The 26,171-nt window shown below is 45.0% G+C and overlaps 1 protein-coding gene across 3 annotated transcripts in view; it reads right to left on the reverse strand.

The window, feature by feature from the left end:
- Positions 1-26,171, reverse strand: part of LOC144798880 (phospholipid-transporting ATPase IK-like) — a 694,664-nt gene that overhangs the window by 117,200 nt on the left and 551,293 nt on the right. For all 3 annotated transcript variants that reach the window (XM_078669975.1, XM_078669973.1, XM_078669972.1), the window contains 3 exons: positions 12,711-12,822; positions 10,821-10,896; positions 9,962-10,082 (listed from right to left, as the gene is read on the reverse strand). In XM_078669975.1, the coding sequence (XP_078526101.1) occupies positions 9,962-10,082; positions 10,821-10,896; positions 12,711-12,822 (309 nt within the window). The remainder of the gene's footprint in view (positions 1-9,961; positions 10,083-10,820; positions 10,897-12,710; positions 12,823-26,171) is intronic.

Consider the following 26,171-nt stretch of genomic DNA (forward strand, 5'->3'; position numbering starts at 1 on the left):
TTGCTTGTTCACGTTCTCAAAATGCGTGTTCATGAGATATTTCCCCCGAGTACGCAAACAGCGATTGCAAACAGTAAAAAAGCATCGTGAACAAGCAATTCCGCGTGTTCCCGGAATTTCTGCATGTTCGCTGAGATTTTTACAGTTTCACTGAGATTTGTGTAACACGATTACGCAAATTCCGCCCACCCCTAATCTGAATGCACTGACACAAGCAGTGACCTCGGAGGAGTGGTAGGGGCAAGCAAGCACTATTGTGGGAGGGGTGAGGTGGTGTTGGGCATGGCACAGGAGATCGGGGAGAAGAGTCATGTGCGAAGCTGAAAAATAAAGCAGCTGGGAAGGTTTATACAGGAAGTAAACCAAACAAAACAATTAACATGAGCAGAGACAGGTCTACCTAAAAAAAAGTGCTCTTTAACTTTTGTAAGTCACCCGAAGCGTAACAGCACATGTAACAGTGGCAGTCCTCATGGGAGGTTACGAAAGTCGAAAAGGAGGGACTAATGAGCATATTAACCAATGAAAAGCAGCCATTTACAAAGTACAGTAAAAGGAGCCAATTAGAAATATAGGTTTTGCTTAATGGCAATATCCTTTACAGCATGTCTCAAAGAGACTGTCCTAGCGCTGCCGAGGCAATACCTAAAAAACACTGACAAAGCAAATAGATCTCGCGCAGGCAAGACCTATTGGTTTTGCTAATGCGTGTTAAGTCAAGAAGTCAAGAAGATTGGTGAATTTGCGAGGTTTACCCAAGAATACTTCAGACTAGAAAGTGTAAGAGTTTGTCAGACTCTGTTTTAAGTACCTTGGCTGCTGTTTCGGCAATGCTACCAGAGTATTCTGGGAGATCAAGTCCTATGTAGAACAAGCATTTACAATGCAACGGTCACGCCTTTGGAAAAGTTAGAGCTAATGGCATTGTAAATGACAAATTTTTCATTTATGTGTTGGTTTGAAAACAGAAAAATAAATGGAATTGTCATTTACAATGACAATAGCTTAATCTCTCGTAAATGCCACACACAAACACACAGACCCACACACACACACACACACAGAGCCCCACACACAGAGCCCCCCACACACACAGAGCCACACACACACACAGCAACACACACACAGAGCCACACACACACTCAGAGCTACACACAGAGCCACACACACACAAACACACACAAGTACACCTTATAAGCAGGTTCCCGAGCTTAGAGAAAAACGTAATAGGAGCTAGGCACCATTTTGTGAATCTGCGAGGGTGCTGGCACTCTGTGGGCACAAAAGAGGAATGGAGTGATGCAGGATGAGCTCCCAATAGCATGGGACGTGGGCGACACAGTGGATTGACAGAGAAGCGCAGACAGTTAAAACACTGGGTGACTATGCGCAAACGTCTCTATTAGGAGTGTGTCTATTATGGCCGCCATCTTAGGGTCAGGCCAAATCTGAAAGAAGCTCGATGTGATGGTAAAATAAGCTATAAAGTGGTGGTACCTTAACCGGAGACGGAGGCAGCTTAAATTCCTGAGAAGCGGCCGTTCTGATGGGTGATCCGGCGTGTAATTGATCACCATCACAGCAGGTCCTGTCATCTCGTAAGTCTCCCAACCGGACGTCAATATCCCAGCCAGCTCTTCCATCCTAAGCCAGCGCCATAGGGGTTCCGTCAAGCTCGGGCGGTGGTCTGCGTCGAAAGGCTCCTCACGGCGGCAGGCAAACAGAGGCGCTTGCCCCTAGCTGCCCCGTAAGAGGTGAAGCGTGTTGAAAGGGCTCGCTTATGCAGGAGGTTAGAGAGCGAGGATAGGCACCAGCAGCCCTGCCCGTGGGGGCAATCAGGGAGAAACTCACTCCGGTGCCCATTAGTGCCCTTGAAAAATGGCAACGAGGGGGAGCATATCCCAGCCCGAGGGAGAGCTCGACCAGCGATGAGGTGGCGTGACTGACGCTAGGAGAACCTCATCTCCAAGCCTCTGGTGGTGAAGAAGTCGCTTCCGGAGCAAAGAGGCAGGAGTGTCCGGTCGCCGGAGAACGGCTCGGGGGGGGTTTCCCGGCCCTGGCACAGAGCAGCGAGGCCAGCGCGGCGAAGGAGTGTCGGGTCGTCAGGGGTGAAAAACGGAAACGAGGGGGAGCATGTCCCAGCCCGAGGGAGAGCTCGACCAGCGATGGGGTGGCGTGACTGACGCTGTGAGCACCTCGTCTCCGAGCCTCTGGTGGTGAAGGAGTCGCTTCCAGAGCAAAGAGGCAGAAGTGTCCGGTCACCTGAGAACGGCTCGGGAGAGACCGGTCCTGGCGCGGAGCGGCAAGGCCAGCGCGGCGAAGGAGTTTGGGTCGTCAGGGGTCGTCTCCGACGGTAAAAAACTTCAATAGTAGTCTGATGTTGGTGGAGTTAGGTTGTTTGTAAAATATGGGGTGGATGGACGGGTATGCAGCAAGATTATTACTGATTTTAGTAATCCATGACCCGGGCCTACACGGACACCGGTCGGACCACTCCATGAACACCACCGTGTTTCTACGAGGTCAAGCACAAAAGAGACTGAGAAACGCCCCGTCGTTTTAAGACTGGGGGGCGTGTTTTTCTTTCTCCCCTCTTCTCCATTGGCTGGAATGTAAACAACGGGTGTGTTTTTGACTTGTTGTTTACCATTTCAGCCAATGGAGAAGAGGGTAGAACAAACCTAAAAAACACGCCCCTCAATCCGAAAAAGACTGGGCTTAGAGCGAGACAATGACAACACTGAGACCTCTTCTCCAATGGCTGGCCGCCGTTTGGGAGGCCAGCCAATGGAGAAGAGGGGCGGGGTTTACCCTCGCTTCTCAGAGTCATTAATTCTCGCCGGCATGTGCGCAGCCTACGTCAGTCTAGACCTAAAAAACCGAAACGCCAGAAGTCTGTTTATTTCACGTCACCTTTGTTTCTCTGCTGCCCTAGTAGCTGGCAGAGTGTCATTAGATGAATGGTTGACTTCACTTAAACTCTGGTGTTTGCGTCCAGCAACCAATGGCAGGTATGTTAGAAAGTTGATTTCCTTTTTTGTCCTTTTTCTGCATTCTTTATAAGGGCTCTCTAGTTAAATCGTATCTTTGTGCTAAAACTTAGTAATACACTGGATAACAGACCGTTTTGTCAGTTATGTCATTAGGGGCTGAATGAATATATCTATTTGAAAGGTTTAAACTAGCCTTGGTACTTAGGTATTGATTATTGTTAAAATAGACGTCGATATACTTGCCCTACACCAGAGTCACAAAACATTTCAGATTATTGAATGCCTTGGAAAGTAGGCTGGGATTTGAGGAAACAATGGAGACTTTGTATGGAGTGGATAAACTGACAAACCTGGTTCGCCTAGCAGCATATTTCGAATTGTGACTATCTTTAAAGAGACAGATCATAGCGTTGTAGTACATTGCTGCATCTGCGCAGCACTTGGTAACCCAAGGAGGTGGTAAACCGTGTAGTTTCTTCATCCAGCACTTGAGCTGCATTTCAATGTGTATGCTTAAGAGTATGTTGGATGGAGAACAGTACTCTATTTGGGAGTTGCAGGATTCAGAAACCTTTCATGCATCCGGCGACAGACAGCAAACAGGAGTCCTCGGGGAAGATAAGTAGACAGGGCGTAGATGTGGTCCAAGGGTCAGGGCTGTCGTCTTTAGAATCGGAAAACAATGTTCAAGTTCTCACATGGATTCAACATCCTGTAATTCTTGGCAAATGACTATGACCTTGTGCAAGGTAATCTGTTGGTCATGGATATGCTCCAATGCCCTCTGGCTGAGTTCATTCTATATAAACCTGCACAAAATGAACAATAAGAGGGTGGGGCAGCAACCACACTGAGAGGGCCTCCAAACAGGGGTGGAGGTAAAAAAATAAGTACTTCAACTGGAGGGCGAGCGTAGACCAAGTAATCAGTACTTTGCCCATGCTCTGTCAAAGGAACAGAACAGGAAGTCAAACTGGCATTTGCTGACCAGTAAGAAGCAAGACCTGAGAGTGATAATTAAGCCAGACAATGGTAATTAACGTGCAGGCTCTAAGCCATTTTAAGTTTTATTTTTCTTATCATGCAAGACCTAAAAAGTGTAGGCTGGCTGCACACTTGGTTTACGCGTCGGAAGCATGTAGTTGTATCCATTTAATGCACTGTCTTTCCAGTGGGCAGCTCAGATGGACTCTTGGCGCAAAACCAACAGCCTTGGTATCAAGGGAGGACATTCAATACATGCTGTAGAAGTGCTACCCTCCTGGTGCTGGCAAGAAAATATTCATACACAGTCAGTGTAAGTGCCGGGGGGATCCACAAACCAATGTTTAATCTCGTTAAACACGACACCCTCACCGACTACTATCATGGTCAACATATGCAACACCTTAGCTTTGCAAAAATGTAGAGAGTATCCTCGCAATGTGAAAAGTAGGCTCAGTTGAACTCTACCTTGAAGTGCATCGGACTGATGTGCCTTGCGGAGACGATTCGGGGAGGGAAATTATTTTATGGCTTTTTTCTTTACTAAAAGTACCTCCGCCTCTCCACATCCCTTAGTTCTGTTCCTGTAGCCACCACTTCAGCTACCAGCGCACGCCTAACTTCCACAGTCTCCGATATATATTTTCTTCTTATCACTGCCTATAAAGCGTCCCAGTCCACCAGGGGGGAGGACACAGTAAAAGTGCTGCCTCAAATTAATGCTGAATGCTGACCCATTTAGATTCATGAAAGACCGGATCCTCCAAAGATTTCTGCCTCAGTCTCCAGGTAGGGATACAAGATCACAACTGTTGCCATCGCAGGTGGAGGAGGACTGGGATGTGGTCCGATATGGTTCTAGCTAGGTATTCGACATCTCGCACCAGCACCTGGAGTGCAGAGAAAGGTATCTAACCGCACATGCAGTTCGTGGAGGCCGGAAAAGAAATAGTACTCTCTGATCAAGGGATTCATACATAACCAGGTGTCTACCAGCCCCAAGGCATCCTACCAGTGTGTGAAGAGACATGCCAACCTGATGACAGGAGAATCTCTTAAAGGGGGTGGGATCAATCTAGAGTGGGATCTACCAGGCAGTTAAAGTCTCCTCCAAATAATTCAGTGTACCTAGTGAGGGACTAAGAACCTAGATAAGTCCTCAAGAAAAGCTCCCTGATCCACATTCGGGGTGTAGATGGTAATTATGGCCATGTCTCGTCCTGCCACGCGCCTCATCAACACTACATATCTACCTGCTGGGTCGACTACAGTACCAGTGTGTTGAAAGGGGTCCCCAGGCATATTCAAATGAGTATGTCCCTCGCATACACTGAGTATGTAGTATAATAGGCCTGTCCTTCCACCTCTTCTGCAACACATTCCCTTCTTTAACTCAATAATGCTATGTGGATTCCACATCTGTTAAGGTTACAAAAATACTTTATGGATCTTGGACATCAAATGCATCCCCCTAATGATCCAGGATAGGAATTAATAGGTTATGGGGGTTGCCATTGGGTGCATTTAGAAACATATTGCAATATCCACCCTTGGACACCTGCCCTATTTCCCGATCTTCCCATCCGGTACTGGGAAAGAAGAGGGAGGATCAATGAGGCGTGACTCGTTAAACACCTATTACCAAACAGATATGTAACAACTCAAATCCCACCCTAGGACAAGCAGGCAGTAATCCCCCATCCAAACAGAAAACACTGATAGGTGTACCCACACATACTAAATAATAAGGGGTGCAGCACCTCGGGAGCTCTGTTGATGACTCCCCAAAATCCAGCAGTGTATGTAAATAACAAGAACTTTTGTGGCCCAGAGGGAGCAGGGTGCTTTTACAAGAATCAACTGAAAACCCCAAGTTCAGCACCCCCCAATGTTTTATTTTTATTTTATTTATTAGCATTTCGTCAACATACATAGACAGTATGTGTTAACAGCTAACCAGTACAACTTCAGCAATCACACTGTAGCACCCCCCAATGTTAAAACTTTTTATGATACCAATACCAGCTGCTTCAAATAAGTTAATCAGCAGTTCCAGGGGTCCCTTGGGCTAGTCTGCTCCTGAAGCATCAGATGAAGTGGATCTGCGATCATAGTCCGAATCATGCATGCCGCCACCACTGGCTGTGGACAGAGGGCTCATGCTGCTGCTTATCATTATGCCACCATGTCCACTGCGCTCAGTCATTCCTGCTGAACTTCCTCTCTAGAGGAGATCACCCTGCTTTTGCTCTTGACTCTGTGTTTTGACCAGACTCTCACCGTCCTCAGCCGGGAAGATCCCCGGGTGAGTCAGGATGTGGGTGCCGATCAATCCACTTCCAGATCTCCTGTGGGCTAAGGAAGAACTGTACTCCTTTTGGGGTCGAAACTCTTAATCTGGCAGGAAACATCATAGCATAAGTGACACCCTGTTGGCGAAGGCAGCGTTTCGCTTCCAGGAATGTGGCAAGCTGTTTTTGGACTTCCTTGTTGAAGTCTGAGAAGACCATGACCTTGCTGTTGTCCACTTTGAGGTCCCCTTTCATTCGAGAATGGTTCAGGATATGGTCCCTGTCTTTATAGTGCATCAGTCTTGCAACCACTGGGAGCGGCAGGACTCCAGTAAGGGGGAGGCGTGCTGGCACTCGAGGTGCTCGTTCTAATGCATAAAAATTCAATAGCCCTTCTGGCGCAACTTCCTCTTGAAGACTGCCTTCTAGATAACTCAACATATCATCCCTTTCCACCCGTTCGGGCATATCCCGATATTATGGCACAATCTGTATTCTGCATCCTCGGTTCTCACTTCTAATGTCCGAAATCCGACTTCCATGTCTGAGATTTTCTCCTTCACGGTCGACAGAACTGGGGGGGGACCAGTGGTGTACCAAAGGCCCCTGCATCCCCTGCAGTGTGGGGGGCCCAGGCTCCAAGGGGGCCCTTCCCTAACCTGAGAGCTCCCAAGTAAGTCTGGATGGGGGGCCTCCTTGTATTTTGCAGGGTGGACCCCCTCAAGTTTCGTTACACCACTGGGGGGGGGACCTCTGCCAGGTCTCATTAAGCTGTTATGACACGCTACACAAGCCACCTGTGATCATCCTTCATAGTATCCAGGTGGCACAAACCAGTAAGGCAGTTATTATGACTCTACCTCAGTACAGATCTTCTATGGCAAGTGTTCAGGAGTTCACAGATGTGAATAATGAATTCTCCACTATAGCATAGGCCCACCAAGCATCTTACGTGTCTGTAGACCCACTGTGTTGTGCAGTCGCAGTCACGTTCGCTGGAATTCTCGCAAGTGTTCTAATCTCAACAGCAGACAGAACTGTGTAGTAGAGCCAGCTCCAAAGTGAGAAGCAGAGCTCAATAGCCCGTTGGCACATTCTGAAATACAGTGTCAAAGCACTGCCCATGCAGAGCACCCTCAATCGAGCTCTGGGTGCTAAGGGGATCGCCAATGTAGGGAGGGAGTGCTATTGTGTTCTATCCAGGGCTCGAGTCGGGGTACCAGGCGGGTGGACGGCGTCCCCTCACTTATTTTACCGGGTGGATGCCGTCCCCCCTGCCCAAAAGCTGCACTTTCAATTATGGTGCAATAGAAAATGTGATTGCTTAGGCTACCATGCTAATTATATCCATCCGATCCTGGGCCGTGGGCATCACTGCAGTCTTACAGGCATCCTGCTTCTGCAAGTGTTCCCCTTATCAGCTGCACTCGATCTTCTTGGAGCGCAGCTTTCCCGAGACAGGGTCTTCCTTCTTGGCCTTCGTGAAGTCCAGCCACAGCAGATGCACGAAGCAGCAGGAGGACAGAAGCCATGTTCGGAACACCAGGCTGCGGCACGCCTGCAACAGAGACACCTGGGCCATGACTGGGTGTCCGGCTTCCGTGTCAATGCCTAGTAACTGATGTGTAGCGTGCCCTGTAATGAAAGGTGACTACCTTTCATGATATCACTTCCTGTTGTGACGTCACTTCCGGTGACACCACCTAACTTTGAGCGTCCCCTCACTTCTTTTTTTAGGACTTGTGCCCTGGTTCTATCATCGTCTGCTGGAGTTCAGAGCCTGTTCTAGTCCAGGCCCAGTGGCCTTCCACTGTGGAGGGTCAATGATATCTGCTTCCCACCACAGTCATCAGGGGTTTCAACACTGAGGGTGGGCACACGTGTATCAGGTTCCACCCATGGGAAGGACCGCTTGATCCCTTGCTAGGCCTCACCACACCACCTCTAAGTGAGGCCCTTAGCACCGCCATAGTCTCAGTACAGGGGAAGTCTATGCCGTGAAATGCACGCAGTGTGCAGACTGCTTCGTATGTGGTGCTCAATTGTTAGGCCACTCTAGCTGTGTGGCTCGCTACTCCACCCCTCTAGGTCACAGCCGCACAGCGTTACGTCCGGGCCTCTATTTGCAGTTCTCAGGCCTTCTGAGCAGTGTCTTGTCTTCTCAGGGGAGGGGTCCCCTGTTAATGTCTCGCTAAATCAAATGGCACCCCAGGGCCCTCTTCAACTTCTATTAGGGCTCCAGCCTGGATTGCTTGATGCACAGTAACAGTGTCGGGGGCACACCAACAACCCACACGCCTTGGCAAAGCAGCCACACCAACAGGCCTTGCCAGGGGCCCCCAAAGTCACTTTCCGACAGTCTTTCCGTGCCGGACAGGTTGATGTAGAAAGGCTGTTGGAAAGCAACATCGTAATCCCAACGGCGGAAACGCCATCCATAGGGGGTTATGGTGCGATACTGACCGACAGGAATACTCTGCGAGTCAGGCGGAACAGAGTCGGAATGACATCATAATCGGGCATTCGGACTGTAAACCGACCGAGTTGGTTGTAAAGGCTTACGCGGTTGCAAAGATTCCGACTGTCGGGCGGAGGCTTTCAGCCCCACAACGTAATGAGCCTTTAGTGTTTGAGAAGTTGTGGAGGTTGAAGAAAAAGGGTATATCCTGAGCTAAAGGTCAATGGTATAGTCCATTAATTAAATCCAGTAAGACGAATTGTCTTCATTTCATCTTGATTTGTTATTATTCAGTCTTCATCAAGAGAGAACACACTAGCCGCCAAGGCAGCTAGTGTGTTCTCTCTTGATGAAGACTGAATAATAAAAAATCAAGGTGAAATGAAGACAATTCGTCTTACTGGATTTAATTAATGGACTATACCATTGACCTTTAGCTCAGGATATACCCTTTTTCGTCTGCTTTACAATTGTGTATTTGTCCTTCAATCACATTGTTTGGTCCATGGAGGGTGACCAGGACCTTATCCTTAGAGCTTAATAAGATATTGACTCCAACCTGTGTTTCTTTCCAGCGCAATCCTCACTCATTCACCTGTTTCTCCTTTTTTGTCAAGTTGTGGAGGTCACCTAATTCAACGTATGCTACATTTCTAGCTGGGCCTCCTGTTCCAAATGACTTGATGTCATCACCTATCTCTATGTTTATCTGCATTTCCTATTAATACCTTTTCAAAATAATCTTAAGTAAGTATTTGTGATTCTGATTTATAAAACAATACAAATACAAAATATACAGTCAAATTATTGAGAACCTTAAGATGAGAGCATGACACCCCACAGACCCACAACCAAAGTACTTATGACTGATGCCCAAAGCCACTTTTAAATGATTTCACACATGTGCTTACTCTCTCTTTGCTGGTTCATGGCAATGCGTCGTTACAACTAGTGGCTTTCTTCACTTGCTTGCCACAACTCTGGTCAACAGGAGGATCAAACATATACTTACAGTGTGCTAAATCACGAGAATAAATTGTGGACACTTGTGATTTATCCAATAAGACAGAATATGGTGTGGCATATGAACTTTAAGTCACTCTTGACTTTATATGGCTTTGGGAAACTTTTGAATATAGCTCTCAAAACCATTAGTTTTTCTCCCCCAGATGCACTTAAAACTGTAAAAACAGCACAAAGCGCCACTGCAGATTTATACTACAGTCCTGGATTACCAAAAATTCGCCTGAAATCACTAATGCCGTCTGGCGATGATGGACCTTGTCTTCAGTATTCAGAACATCTTTCTCCTTCCCACTGCTGGAGATGTTTTTCAAAGTGGCATCAAGCATACGACTAAGAGAAAGAAAAGGCATGAACAGTGTGGAGTTGATTCGTTAAAAACTGAGAACATATTTATTTCTCAAGAGTTCACAAATGTAATATTAACTTCTTTTCCTGCCTTCAGGGTTTCAGCCATGTAGACTACTCCTCTGGGCCAGCAATGCTAGCTTTATACAGCAAAATAGAAACATCAAGTGCAAAGTCCATCTGGCTGATGTATATACCAAAACATCTGCGCTCACTGTACTTCATTGACACGTCAGTTGAAGGACTGAGCTGCAGGAAAAGAGATTTAGGTGTTTTTCCTTTGAACGCAAATTGATGATTTTGAAGAAAGGCAGACGCAAGCAACTTCCACAACAACTGAGTTTCTTCTCTCCTTCCCAGAATACACAAAAGTTTATTGGTGGAACGACATTTCAGTCTCTGCCACTACAGATAGGGACCGGCTAAATGCAAATCAATTTTTACTGTGTCCCACAAGAAATTGACCACACCAAATGGCAGGCCAGGTCACCTCTAAATGGGAACACACAGCAATACAAATCGGTCCCGGCATTATATGGTCTCATCAATGAGGTGCTGCTTGAATCCTGTGGGACAGCAAATGCGGGGGCCATGTCCATGCGTACCATGAGGCTCTCTCTATCCAAGAGCTCCACCATTCATTGTCATGGATTGAACATAACCCCCACCAAGAAAGCATGTTTGACTTAAATAACCAAAAGCACACACAGGGTGCTGTCTTACCAGACTTCATTTTCATCCAGAATTGTCATGTCCTCAGAAAGTAGCCGGCAGGAGAAGCCAATGTTTACTGCAGTTTCTGTAACACAGATATCAAGTTTGGTCAGTTGACACAGAAGTCTACCGCGCTTAGTGCAGCATAACAAAATATGAGGGATTCCAACAGACATTGTAATGTGGATGGCCAGGCTACATGCAATGGAATGACCAGTCTCCTGAAATCAGTAGACTCTTATGTAGAACACATCTCTTCACTTCTGGTCTGCAGCAATCGGATCTATCTAGTCAGAAAACAGTTGATGCCGTTTTAAATAGTAAATCCAACAGGCATTGCGTGACACAGTAGATATTAACGATGCGAAAGTGCTCTGCACTTTGAACAATGACAATAACCTATTAGTGACCCGAAAGACATATGTGATTGTCTATTGTATTCTCCTTGTTTATGTTTTCATTTATGTGTTTGTTTTTATGTATTCGATCTATGAATTGCCCATGTATTGTTGTTTAGAATTGATTTTATTCTGTGATTGAGAAAGTTAAGGGAAAGGAGATCTTCCCTTCGCTGTAGAGGAACGTGCTTTTATTATTATTGTTTTCCTGAAAATAAATCTTTTTTTAAACGAGAGTACCTTTGACCTTAAAATCATTTGCACATATTGATCGATTTGCAGGACAGATGAAATGTTTTTTATTAATAAAGCACAATAGTGTTTCCATATATATGTTTTTGAGGTCCTATTTTCGTGATACTGGGGGTGTATTTCAAGTGATGAGTGATACTCTTAGAAGAGTATGAAACAGGTGTGAGAACCACTAAGAAACCCAAAAGGAATTTTTTTCAGACTAGATAGTCTCATACGGTGCATCGTCCCTTTGGTGAGAGGGGCACCTCTTTGTCGTTACTGACGGCAGCAATAGAAAACCTGCGGAAACTTGACAGGATTTTCCTGTAAATGAGTACAACATATATATGATTCTAAAGTTCTCCTTCTCTGGGTGTTCAACAGAGGATCCACGTACTGCCTGCACACCATAGAGGCAAATTATTGACAGGTTATGAGCTTTGCGTTCTTTAAATACTCAGTGTTGGGAGAATTATTATAGGAAATTTGGTAATACCTTGTTGGACAAGCACTAAACGAGGGCATGCTTTCCGCTCTGCTGCAATGCTACCTGCCTAATGACCTGATTTAGAGTTTGTCAGAGAGGGTACTTTGTTGCAACTGGGACGGAGTACCCTGTAAGCCAAACTGAAGGTCCACCCACCTCATTTAGAGTAGGCCGGACATTCAGTATATCAGCGATGGAGACTTATCTGTCTCCATCACTGACCTACTCCTCTGATGGCCCAACGAAGTGAGGACTGTTTAAGGTTTGACCATTTGACCGATTTACAGTGGGTCAATAGGCAGTCTTCACTGTCTCACCGCCAGCCTGGCGGTGAGGGGCAGTGAAAAGAGCAACATGAACCCTACATCATGGGAGAAAACTCCAATGGTGTGAGGGTCATTAGTGTTTCTATTTTGAAAAATGAAATCCTGCATTGCGATTTTGTTTTTGAAAATAAAAACATGTTTAAAGTTTGACAGACTGTAACATCATGTTGATGGAGTGGTCCATCAAACTTATAATCCATTTACAGGAACTGCTGTGACAGTGGTTCCTGCCAATATAAGAGATTTTCACTGGTGAAGCGGACATCTCTAAATTTATCGTGCGGTTGCTTTAAGAAGGCAACAGAGTATTTTACTATGCTACCCTGATGGAGTAATAATAGTAATCCAAATTCTAAATCATCACTTTGGATTTGGGTAGAATGTATGCCAAGAGAATGTCAAGGACTACCAAAAACATCCATTCAGCAGAGACCTGGAAGAGAGCCGTGTGTACCTTGCTTATCTCCGGTCAGCACCCAGACCTTGATGTTACCCTTCCGGAGCAACTCGATGGTTTCGGGAACCCGATCTTGTAAGTTATCCTCAATGGCTGTGACTCCAAGCAGCTGTGGATGAAACATAAGGAACATTGAGCCTTCCGGTCTTTAACATCTCTTAACCTGACATGGTGAGTTTACAGCTGCAGGTTCTCAAGACTGGTGTCTTACTCTGTATATCTATTGAACGTAGCTTAAGCAAAGTGTTTTTGCTGATTCCCCTAGCACTTATAAGAAGCAGGAAGGAAATCTGGTCAGTAATGTCCACCTGGACATGGCAGTGCTTCATAAAAACAATAGTATTTACAAACATATACATCACTACTGTCCAACAGCTAAACTTCAAATATGCACACATATATGCCGTCACCCACATACGATTAGACACGAAAGAATGAACTCCGGAGGGGGTTCATGTTCAAATATAACATACAAGTCTGCTATCATTCTTGTTTAAACAATGTATGCTGTAAATAACAGGCTTTAAAGTCCTGTGACAAGTCCAGCAGATTCACCAAACTGCTAGAAGAAGCATAATTGACATTGTACTCAGGGTTTGAATTCCCAAGGATCACAGGATTAAGCTATTGCACCACCGGGTGCCCATGTATAGATCCTATTTCCTATTGAGAGGCTAAGGAAAAATCACAGAGTGGAAATTAGTGAAAGTAAACATGGCTCTTGAAGGCAAGTTAAATTTCTGTTCCTGGTGCGGTCTTAATGGTCAGAGAGAAAAGGAGTAGCAAAGGCAGCGGTTGTGTACCAATGGGAAGCAGCAGTCCCGCCTCACTACCCCAGTCCGATATCCATGGTTCAGTAGGGTAAATCAAAATGAGGGCGATAGAAGCAAAAATGTGGGGTATACTCTGCTTCCTCGATTGACATAAAACGTTTCAAAAGAGTGAATCCACACCATTGTCAAAGATTAGAGTCTCTTCTTAAAATAGTAGTGAGACCCACCCTCTACAACAATTTTCCTTCACATCCAGTGGATGTTAAAAAAAAGGTCCACATTTTTCAGCCTATATGTGCCCAGAAGGTCGTCGGCTTTCTTCAGGACCGGTAAAGTGTCAGATCCCTGTGGTACCTGGTGGAGCATTATACCTCTGGAACTCTGATCAAGGCTACAGTCACTCAATCAAATTGGGACGTCTACTGCTATTTCCTAATCTGGGAAAAGCTGGGGCCCCAGAGGATCACGGGAAGGATACGAAAGTTGCCATTTGCACTAAAAAAATGATATAGCAAATTAAGGACATTAGAAATCTAGAAAGAGCACAGCTAAAGTCTGTATATTGCATTGTGAATCTGAGGAAGTACAGAGAGTAGAAAAAAAGGCTGAACGTCGATTACTTGTAAACAGGTGATATACCGTTTTCTGTCTCAGCTTATTCATAGTATTGAACCTGTCTGTTCTTTTTTACACAGATATTGGAAAGTATTGAAATTATCCGACTTTGTACTTGTTTTTAAAATGGGGTACTTAATTATGTGGTATGTCTGGATAGTAGGTTACTGGGTAAGTCTGTTGAGGTGTGCAGAAGTGGAAAATCAATGATCATACTGTTATGTCTGTGTTCGAGACAGAGGCATGGGTGTTGAGTTTCTAGGAGAATGTGGTTCTCCCAGATGTTATGGGTTGTTTGTTAAGAAATTCAGCTGCTTTCGTTCTTCATTGATCTAAGAAGGAACTGGAGGGTTTCGGTCTGCAGACAGAAAATGAGAATGCGTGGATTCTGTGTTGAATCACATTGGAAATAACCACATCTTAACCATCCTTCTGAACTCCAGGTGATTCTCAACGATTCTGATTTTTGGAGTTATGGAATTCTAAAGCTTGACTGCTTCATCAACAGTTTTCTTCCTATAAACATGAGTTATAAAGCACAGTGCCAGTCAGTGCCATGAATGCCTGTGTCGAGAATATTTTGTGATTTGTGTGGGTGGCCTCCGCTATATAGCCAAGCCAAATAAACGCCAAGTGGAACAGTGCAGTGCTGTTATGTGGGTGCCCTGAATATCTATCTTATAATTCAGTTAGGCACAACAGGAGAGTTTTACAGCAATGATTAAAAGCAAATACAATTAGGTAGTTTTACCCTGCATTTATTTTCATAAACTTTGAAACAATGGTATCTCTAGGAGGGAGCACACATTGGGCACGTATTCTGCCACAGTTAACGTTCTACACTAGCTATAGGGGTAAATACGTAGATATAATAAGAACTGTAGGAAGAGGTTGAGTGAGAGAGAAGAACCCCAGCTCATGGTGGGCAATCCAGACATATATGTATCATAATATGTTCTGTAATACTTTATCAAGGAGCTCCCCCCATGAACACCAGAGCCCAGATTCCTCTACATCTTTGTGTATATCATAAATAATGCAAGCTGTAAGCACCCGTGACTTCAGTGCCTAGGAGTATGCATGTTGTACATCACACTGTCTTCAAACCCCCTGGACACGACCCTCCCTCCTCTGCATTATGTGTAGGCTGCAGAGGAACAGGATAAGCCAGGCTCTGTCCCTCTGGTGAACCTGTGCTTCCAGCATGCCACAAGAGCCACATCTGCTAACCTGGTTCTATATACAGCTGCCCGATGAGTAAACCCATGGGTGGGCTACATGCCAAGCAGCTCCTCCGACCTTCTCAGACGCCAACATGCAGGAACAGGGAATGAGAACAACACCCCTGAGGACTTAATCCAATTAAGAACACATGGCTTAATCCTGTGTTTCATTTGGCTCAAGTTCACTTGCATCTGTTATGGAAAGGTGGATGTCTGCATGGATGAAGTTACCCCACCTCCCGCCAGGAGAAGTTAAAGCTAGCTTGTTTGACTGCACTATGGGAGGTTCATTGACTTTAGTTTTGATTTTTGTTTTCGCAACGACGGAAGCCGCTGTTCTTGGTAAATTCGTGAATGAGAACCCACCGGGAAATATAACAATCAGAAGGTAGCCATAGAGGCGACATTGGCTGACATTGCTTTTTTGGTGTAACCCCTTATATATGTGCGTTGGGTTTGGATGCAGGCACAGCACGACATAGCTGCACCAGAAATAAAAGTGTGCTGCATGCATCCCAGAAATGAAAGAAGGTCAAGGTTTCCACCCATGCTAGATTATAGGATTTATGTTTTCTGTGTCTTCGTCCTCCTTATCCTAGTCCAGTCTCTATCCCCGAAGTCCAAGACTGTCACAAGTTGGAGAAATTAAAGGCTTTATGTCACCGAATCTGTGCTTTTTGGGGTCCAGGCCCCCTGTTACAGCATATTTTTAGAAAACAGGCCAGTGGCCAGTCTGTTCCTTTGTTAATGCAGCTAAAGAGGCAAGACCACTAGGTGACACCAAATGCCCCATCTTCTTAATTCTAAGCTGCTTCTTCCATCAGACAGCAAAGGAAGGTCGCGCAAAAGACTTTAGCCTTGGACAGCCCAAACGTTTCTGACATGCCTGTCTAGATCTATAATTCTTATCACCAGGCAGTGTATGTAATAGAATAGTCAATTTTGCCCAATGCATTTCAACTTGGAAAATGGAAGCTGTTCCTCTTCATTGCTCAAATTATTCCTCTATTCAGCTGTCTATTGTTGGAAGACATGTATTCCATTCGTTGGAGCAGAGAGGGGTAATGGAATGTGATTGATGTTAAATACCTATAAGCTTATGTCTCTTAGTTTGAGAACGTCAAAACAAGGCCTTTTTGGCAGGAGGGTTGTGAATTAAAATAATATTATTTTACAGAGGTCAGAAATTTCAGACCTTTTCAGATCATGTCGAGCTAGTTTAACATATTCCTCAAATCAGTTACTCAGTTCCCCCTGGCGGCAACACAATGAAGAAATGTTTATTTGGCTCTCTTGGAATCAAAACCTGTGGTCTATTGTTTTTAGGTCTCTGGCCCAGACAATGCATGTGCTTAGTCTTCAAGGCCTTTTTTTTTCTACCAGTGGGCTTAGAGGCTGTCCATTGCTTACCATTTGTTGTCTTCGTTGTCATTCTCATTTGCTTTACACTTATTGGTCAGCTGCCGTAGGCTTCCTTCCTCTTCCTGCTTGTCCCCCCCCCCCCTGAATCATTGATGGATTACATGTGTGCTTCCACTGCTCATTTTTTAGGCGCCATTTTATTTTATTTGTGTTTAAACACTCAACCAGAATTCATCTTTATCAGCAAGTTCCCTAGTGTACTACTCCTCCCTCCCTTTCACCTTTGTCTGCAAGTAATAAAGTCAATACTATAAAGCTTAACTTCTTGTCTTTACATAGGAAAACAAAGGGGTGACAGGCAACAATTGGTAGGTTTTAGATCAAATATTTTAAAGCAAAATTCAAATACTGGTAAGTACACATTTGAAGTAATTCAAGCCACAGCAAAAGAACTGCACACAGTCAATTGTGAAGGCATGTATTTATGATCAGACACACTTAAGTACAGTATAAGATACTTTGGGCCAAATGTATAATCTGTGCCCTTGAGTCACGCAGGGTAACGCAAGGACAGTGCCACATTAAAGTGAGATTTACCTAGCCATGCAAGGCCACCTTCAGTGGCCCTGCGGTGCTTGGTAAATGTGGGTTAACGCAAGGAACTGCAAGTTGCTGCCTTGCATTACTTTGCCAAAGGGAGGCCTTCCATGGGTGGAAGCACCTTAGTCGCCCTCTGAACCACCATTGTGTAAGAAGCTCTCCATAGCCGCTGTAGGGGGGGAGAAAGCAGGCCTGTATATGGAGAAGTATACAGGCCGCTGGCCTCACCCAGGTCCTCACACCAGTCCACACTCTGTTCTTCCTTATAGGGCTGGTATTTTAAAGGTTCAAGCGCCCCCTCCCAGCCTTCTATGAGCCCTAGCCGATGCAAATAAGTGTCAGGATCCGGTCTAGGAGGCAAGGCTTTGATCAGCATCAGAGTTGCTGTTCGGCAACGATCCTCTGCCTCTGTGTTGGAGTCGAGGACAACAATGGAGATGACGCCTCTGGGGGGTGCCAAGAGCATTGGGACGGGGCTGAGTATGGTCAAGATGGCATGACCCGTGTCAGTCTGGATCCCAGGAATGGATCCCTGGGGCCCCACCAGAGCCGCCAGTGCAGAATCAGATTTGGCCCTTTCTGACCCCACGGGCTTGAAGGAGCGTTGATGGGGCCTGGCCTCCTATATATGAGGCACTTTCCTCATAGAAGTCTTTCAGTTGGGCGGGTGTGGTTCCGGCCTCTGGAAATTCAGAGAGGGGAAGAGTAGGCCCAGGTGCAGGTTCTGGGAAACGAGGCCTAGAACGCGGAGGCTCCCTTGTCTTAGCAGCTGACGGACGACGGAAAGTTGAGGAACGCTTCAAGTTCTTGCTCTTCTTTTTGTGCTTCCTACCTGAATGTCCCGAGGACTTTGAATGGGGTGAGGAGGACTTCAGGCTCCGCGAACGATACCGGGACCTTCCCCTTGACCGGGATCTTGACTTCCAAACACTAAAGAGAAACATGGTGTGGGTCAGTCACTGTCAGTCTGTGACAGGCGCTGCAGGCCTTAAAACGAGACCTGTGCAAAGACATTCTAGGCACACCAGGAGATAAACCTCAAAAATAGTATTGGCGACAATGGCCTGTCAAAAACGACTGGCAGTTAGCTCTTCCCAGGATCAGCGCCCGCTGGTGTGGAAAGAAAAGAACTGAAGTCAGTGCCCTAGGGTGGCGCCTATATAGGTACTCCAACATCACTTTCGGTGAAGATAATGCCAGCGACGGATGCAAAGCCAATCGACGCCACCTACCTGGGTACTGCTTAAGAAAATTATTCCGGATTCAGACTGACGCCTGGGGAAATTCAAAAGCTAAGCAATCTGTGGTTAGAAGTCTCTGTCAGATAGGGTGCCTATGTTGGCGCTAGGCAACAGGTAGTGCGCATGCGCAGGCAGAGAGCCAGAATGCACCGTATATGTTAAATACAGCGAATTCCTGCTCTCTCCCTTTCAGGAAGCACAGAAAGGTGGCTTGCTGTGTTGCGTTGCGTGAATATTTGAAGAATCTCGCCCTTTGTGACCAGCATTGACCCTTCACCGTTCAGAGCTCCAATGTTCACAATTTATTCAATCAGAGGCATGTGATGGCTCACTCTAGGTTTTGCACCCACTATAGGGGATCACAGGATTTGGGATCATGCAGTCTTTATTTCTTGCTTGACATGTATTACTTCCTCCCAGACACTGATGTGGTGGTAAGTGCTGCTCTATAGCCTCTGTAACATAGAAAGGAAGCCTGGGCATCATGTAAAGCTTCAATTTGACTCACTCAATAGGAATCAAAGTTCACTGTGTGACTTCACTCAGGATGTAAAGGAGGAAGTGAAAGGTGTCACAGAAAAAATAAATTTGGCAAATGAGTGATGTGCCGCTAGCCTTATGTGGCGGGGGGACGAGCACGTTCCCGCTGTTGTGCTGGGGGCCTACAGGCCTCGTTCAGTTTTTTTTAAAATTTTGCCTGTTTTGCAGGTTTCAAAAGTTAAATCTTCACTGAGCAAGCAGAGGTAGGGCAGACAAATATGGCTTTGGCAGAGGTAGGAAAGAAAACATATGAAATATGGAGGACAAAACTCTACATTATTTAAGACCTGGGTGGTAGGAGTAGAAGGAAGTGTACAACAAAACCACACAGTCCTTATCTGTGAATGATTTTGTTTTAACTTAATAATGACATAACAGTTGATCTCTAGGACACTAATCCATATGCCCAAAGAGATAGTGCCAACATTCATCCTAGGAAAGAGTTGAAGATGCACCTTTTTAAAGAACACTAAACCACAATGTATTAACAGTCCAAAAACCAACTACCTCTCCTATCACTTGTTAACTTTATGCTTGTCTTTGACCCGGTACAGTGCTTTGCTGCCTTTTGACTAGGTTTGCACTACAGCAATACCTCATTCACAGAAACGTACATACAATGTTATGTTGTGTTGATTGTATTATGTTATATTGATTTGCATAGCACTCTAATCAACAAGAGGATATTGAGGTGCTTGGGAAGGTGTGCAGCTTTGTGGTACCCAAGAGGTTTAGATGAAGAGCCAGGTCTACAGCTTCTTGTGGAACTAAAGAAGTGGGGAGGAGGCTCTGACATGTTGAGGGAGGTTGGTCCATGTCTTGAGTGGGTGCGATGTAGGAGACTGAGTCACCTCCAGTTTTCTTTTGCAGATGCATGGAATTTGTGTGAGTGAGAGTGAGACAGAGCATAGGTGTCTGGTGGGATGGTGAAAGAGTGTGTGGCTGTTCAGGTATTCTGGTCCTGTGTTGTGTAGGGCTTTGTATGTGCGTGAGTAGTTTGAATTGGCTGCGCTGGACAATGGGGAGCCAGTGAAGCTTCCTCATGTGTGGTGTGATGTGGGGAGATCGAGTATGGGTCTTGCACCAGCGTTCTGTATAGTTACAGAGTGTGACTATCTATGTGACTGGCAACCTCAATGAGTTCAGTACTGGCATACAAATTCCCTTTCAGCACATGAGAGCTGTCAGATGAGGCTTCTTGCTACCCATGCAGAAAAGAAATGTGGAAATCATTGTTTGTAATAAAGAACATTTCATAGAATTTGTCAAGTTTAGCCCTTTTTGGGTATGGAATGCGATTGACTAGGTCCCAGAGTAACTGACACATAAAATCCTAGGCGTAGAAGCCAGGCTGCAATAAGCTACTTCCTTGAACACAGTCATGGACTGCCTGCAATCAACTTACGGTCCTGCAGGGTCTGCCCTAAACTTGTTCAGGCTAGCTCAGATAAACCAATAGAACAAAAAGACAACATGCACGAAACACAATGCACCTGAAAACCCAAATGTGCAGTTTTTTCTGGCTCTATTCAGAATTTGTAGTTATCACTTCATCATTTTACAAAAAATGGAAAGCAAGCCTAACACTATCACCTACATACACACACACAGACATATATATATATATATATATATATATATATATACACATTATATATATATATATATATATATATATATATATATATATATATATATATATATATATATATATATATATATATATATATATATATATATACATATATACATATATATATATATATCCATATATCCACATCAGTTTCAAACGCCCAGTGCAGCAGACTCAATTCCGCTGCGGCACCGCCAAGAAACAGGAGACCCAATTTCCGTGAGTAATTATTTATTTTCTGCAACGGACAGCATAACGTTTCGGCCTTCCAGAGGCCTTGGTCACATGGCGCCACTGAGGGCGGTGGCAGAAATGTAAAGTGCTAGTGCTTTCAAATTATCCAATCACAGTAGGTATATGCTTAAGACACCAAGAAAGTTGTAAAAATACTACAATTTTAACGCTTACATTGCTGTGTGCTTTTAAAACATGAAAATCACAATATTGGGATTAATCCCTTTGAACATGACATTGCACAGGAAAAACATGAATCGCATTGCTGAGATGGCTCGCAATGTGCTGGTGAACTTATAAGTCTTTTGCAACATGGGTCTACATATTAACTGGATAAATCCCTGACCGCAATATGCTTGTATATTCATATATATCAATGACAATTTAAGAAGTCTATATCATAGCCATACTAGATAGCGTTATAGATGAAATAAATATTTGTCTATAAACGTTAATATACATATGTACAAAACATCCTGTAAAGATGCTTAAGCATGTATTTACATATAACCTATAGTCCAATATTCTATGCACAAGAGCAAATGAATCAGCAACAAATATCACCAACTCAGATAATTCGCCAATACATGTATAATAAATTCATGTGCAAGTTCGCAAATGTTTATCATACGTGATAATACCCTACTGGATGAATCAATAATACAAATAATAAAAAAGTGCGCGATATTTTTATGTGTGATTACCACTAATATGTGTCAAAATAGGTGTGATATTGAACAGGCTGATCCCAGTCTGACAACCTAACACATGTGGTGGCAGGTTCTGCATAAGCAAAAACAAGAATTTAAAAGATACGGCCAAAAGTACATATCACATTTACAACAGCCCGTTGGTATTACAGTAGGTTATCACCATTGTATATGCAATTGTGTATTTTTGTATACTGATAGTGTTAACGCAAGTTGGCACAGCTTTTAAAGGAAGTGATTGCCTCAGAGACAGGTGAAAAAATCTTCTGAGGCATTAAGCTCTGCGGTGCCTTACTGTCTAACATCAAAATATATCTAGTTTCCAACTTCCTAAGTGCAGCATCCCTGTCACCTCCCCTTCTCATAGGTGCTATTGAGTCAATGGCATAGTACCTCAACAGAGTACTGTTGCTGTTGTGGTACTCTTTGAAGTGTCTGGCCACTGGGTAAACAGGGTCATTGGTGTTAATAGCCTTCAAGTGTTGGAGAACCCGTTTGTGGACTTGCAGCTTCGAGCTGCCCACGTATCTCAAACCACACGGGCACTCCAACACGTACACTGCAAACTCACTTTTGCAGGTTAGTTTTTTGTTGATCTTATACGGGACTTCAGAAAAAGGGGTAATATATTCTGTTCTGTTTACCCCATGGGCACATGCCTTACAGACAGAGCACTTCCTAAAACCTTTACTGCCCCCCAGCCAGTCTTTATTTGTTAATAGTTCTGGGCTGGATTTTACCAGGGCGTCTTGTAAGGAGTAGGCCCTTCTGTAAGTAACAGCTGGTTTTCTAGGCATGACTTCTCCAATGACTGGGTCACATTTCACTAGATCCCAGTGTTTGTTGACGATCTTTCTGAGTGCCCCGTGCTGGTTGTTAAACGACCAAATTAGTCTGACAGGTTGCTGCATAGGCATATCAGTTGGAACTTGTGATTTTTTATGAAGTAAGGCAACCTCACGCGGGAAAGCATTGGCTTTGCGGATGGCAGCCCCAACAATTTTTTCGCTGTATCCTCGTGCCAGAAACCTAAGTTTACTGGCCTGTTGTGCTGCAGTACATTGAGCCTCAGTACTACAGACCCTTCTAATCCTGAGCATCTCCCCATAGGGGATGCTCCTGATTAAATGTGGAGGATGATGACTGTGGGCGTGTAGTACTGTGTTTCCCGCCGTGGGATTCCTAAACAACGCTGTTTCCAAATAACCATTACTGATTTCAATGGATACATCTAAGAAAGTTGCATATTGTTCACTGATGTTAAAGGTGAATGCCAGGTTGTAGTTGTTGGTATTCAACTGAGTAATGAATTGTTCTGCCTCTGAGCGTGTGCCTTTCCAGATCATAAAAACATCGTCGATGTATCTGTACCACCGAACGATGTGATCTTTGCAAATATCTGAGTGCTCACCATGGAGGACCTGTCTCTCCCAGTATCCCATATGAATACAGGCATAACTGGGAGAGAAACAGGCCCCCATGGCCACTCCCCTGATCTGTTGGAAATGTTGTTGGTTGAACATAAAAAAGTTATTGTTAAGGCAGAAACTAATCATGGACAGTAACATCTTGTTGTGTTCTACCAATTCAATCGCACGTTGACCCAAGTAATAAGAGACAGCCCTCAACCCATCCACATGCAAAATACTTGTGTATAACGCCGTGACGTCAAGTGTAATTAACAAATATTCTGGATCCCATTGTAGTTCATTGATTTTCCTTAAAAAGTCACTGGAATCCTGGATGTACGAGGGCAATCTGTACACAAAGTCCTGCAGAAATGCATCCACATAAGTAGTAGTTTTTTCCAAAAGACCCCCACACGCAGAGATGATAGGCCTGCCAGGGGGTTTATTTGGATTTTTGTGGACTTTGGGGATCAAGTATAGGACGGGCATAATGGGATGATCATTCTTGAGATATTTCAATTCATCCATGCTGATGAGGCCCGATGACCTCCACCCCATCAACATAGAATAAAAGGTTGTTTGGGACTTCTTAACCGACGCCACATCACAGCGTCTGTAGCAGGAGGCGTCATTCAGCTGTAGTAACGCCTCCTCCATGTAAAGATCTCTTGCCCATAACACAATATTGCCCCCCTTATCGGATTGACGTACGATGATATTTCCACAACCCTGTATTTTGGCCACCAAATCAGTATATTTATGGTTGCGTCTATGTTTATGCTTATTGCCCTTTAGTGTTCGTCCGTAGAGGCCCTTGATATCCTTGACCACTGCCTCTTGAAAAATATCAATGTTATCATGCACCATCTGTGGTGTATATGTTGATCGTGGTCTGAAGTTCGTGAGACCTCCAACGGGATCAGTAGGGTTGGTACTTGAGCTCTGTGACAGAGATTGCTCTGATCGTAGTCCCTCCATATCTTGTAATAATGGCATATCATTGGCTGTGAGGGCTACCTTACTTGAGATGTTTTTGTCAATTCTCACTTCTGCCTTACGGGATTTGTTATTAACAAAATGTTTTTTCAATTTGAGCTTGCGCGTAAATTTGTACAAGTCGATGCGTGTATCCGCATAATTGAAGTTCCTGGGAGGGCAAAAGGACAGCCCCAACGAAAGAGTCTTCAATTCCGTAGGCGTTAGCGTCATAGAGGTGAGATTAATCACAGAGAAATTTTCTTCATCCTGAACCCCTATTGTTGTTTCTTTTTGTTCCACAGTTTTTTGTAGGTCTTGCGTTTTGGTATGGCGCCTTGCATTGGATTTGCGGCGCTCTCTGCGTTTTGTGTTGGGACTTTTTTGGAAGTTTGGCGATCCGCCCTGGGCCGTAGTGTGTCTCGTCTATCCTGGCTCTCACATTGCAATTCCTGTGCCAGGGTGAACCGAGTAAACCCCAACCCAGACCGTGTTCTACTTGCCTCATATTCTGACCCACTGTCAATGCTGGAACTGAGGTCTGCATTGGAGGAGCTGGCTGATGAAACTGATGTTTGAGCATCATTGCTGACTGGGGTATTGCGCATAGTCGGAGGCTGTGACATTTTCCTAGCGTCGTACTTGCGCGCAAATGTATAAATGCGCCCCTCAAGATAGTCATTTTTGTCACGCTGGAATTTATACTGTTTCCGTTTGATAATTATGTCTTCTTCCTTTTGTACACGGACCATCATTTCCTCTCTCAGTTTTTGACATTCTGAGATGTCTGCACCCATTCCATCTATTTCTGTGGTCAACTCCTCAATTTGCTTTTGTATCTTAATCCGATCTGATTCCGCATAACGTACCAAAATTTGAACCAGTCTTTTGGAGGAATCCAAATTGCACTCAGCCCATTCTCTGAGCATTTCTGGGTCAGGGTCATCGTATGTTGGGGCCAGCATTAATCGTAGCCCTCTGGGTATACGGTCAACCTCCAAATATCTACTTAGGGAGCGATGCTCCCACCACTTAGCCTGTTCCCGTTTGGTTAATTTTTCAAGTCTTTTGAATTGGTCACGGAGATTCGGGCCACTCTCCAATGTTTTCTGGGCGGAACCTGCCACCTGTGACCCCCCAGCCGGGGAATCATCAAACACGTCGAGGGCAGTCACCTCCCTCCCTCTTCTTGCGCCAGCCGCCATGTTGCTTAAACAATATTATTGATACGCAATGATGCGTTACTCACTTTTCGTCGTTGGGTAGTTAAATGCCACTCGCCGACAAATATGGAACAAATACTCCTTCACGGGACGTATCCCCAGACTTGCCACGTTTTCTAGAGGTTCAAACAGCTCGGTTCTGAGACAGCCGTCCCACCACCACGCCGGATCCGCTTTCAAACCCAGCAGTCTTCACGGGTATCCCGGGGCTCTTCGCGGTCTCTCCCTAACAGGAGAAACAAACACCTCCGGTGCACCAGAGGTTACGACTTCCTGCCGCGTAGCCGCTTGCTAAAGGAGGGGTCTCCCAACGCCGGAGAAGCACACAACCGGCTATCAAATCCACATCAGTTTCAAACGCCCAGTGCAGCAGACTCAATTCCGCCGCGGCACCGCCAAGAAACAGGAGACCCAATTTCCGTGAGTAATTATTTATTTTCTGCAACGGACAGCATAACGTTTCAGCCTTCCAGAGGCCTTGGTCACATTATTATTATTATTCTGGATTTTATACAGCGCGAACAGCTACCTCACAAGGAGGTGTCCCGGCGCTAGTAGTTCACCGATAACCTGGGCTAAAGAGGGGAAGCTAGCGTGGCTGGGTGAAAAGCCAGGTCTTTAGCAATTTCTTAAAGCAGGGTTCGGTTGGAGCCTGTTGAATTGCTTGTGGTAGGGAGTTCCACAAAGCGGAGACATTCGCTGAGAAGGTCCGACCGCCTAGTCGGGCCTTCTTAGCACGTGGGACAGCCAGTAGAACACGGTCATTGGACCGTAGTGCGCGGCTTTGGGAGTATCTTGGGAGACGGTTTTTCAGGTATTGTGGGCAGGAACCATGCAAAGATCTGAATGCAAGCGTCAGCGCTTTGAATTTTGTTCTGTTGGCAACTGGTAGCCAATGCAGGGTACGAAGATGCGGAGAG

Source organism: Lissotriton helveticus, chromosome 12 (assembly GCF_964261635.1).
Source record: "Lissotriton helveticus chromosome 12, aLisHel1.1, whole genome shotgun sequence".
Taxonomy (NCBI): Eukaryota; Metazoa; Chordata; class Amphibia; order Caudata; family Salamandridae; genus Lissotriton; species Lissotriton helveticus.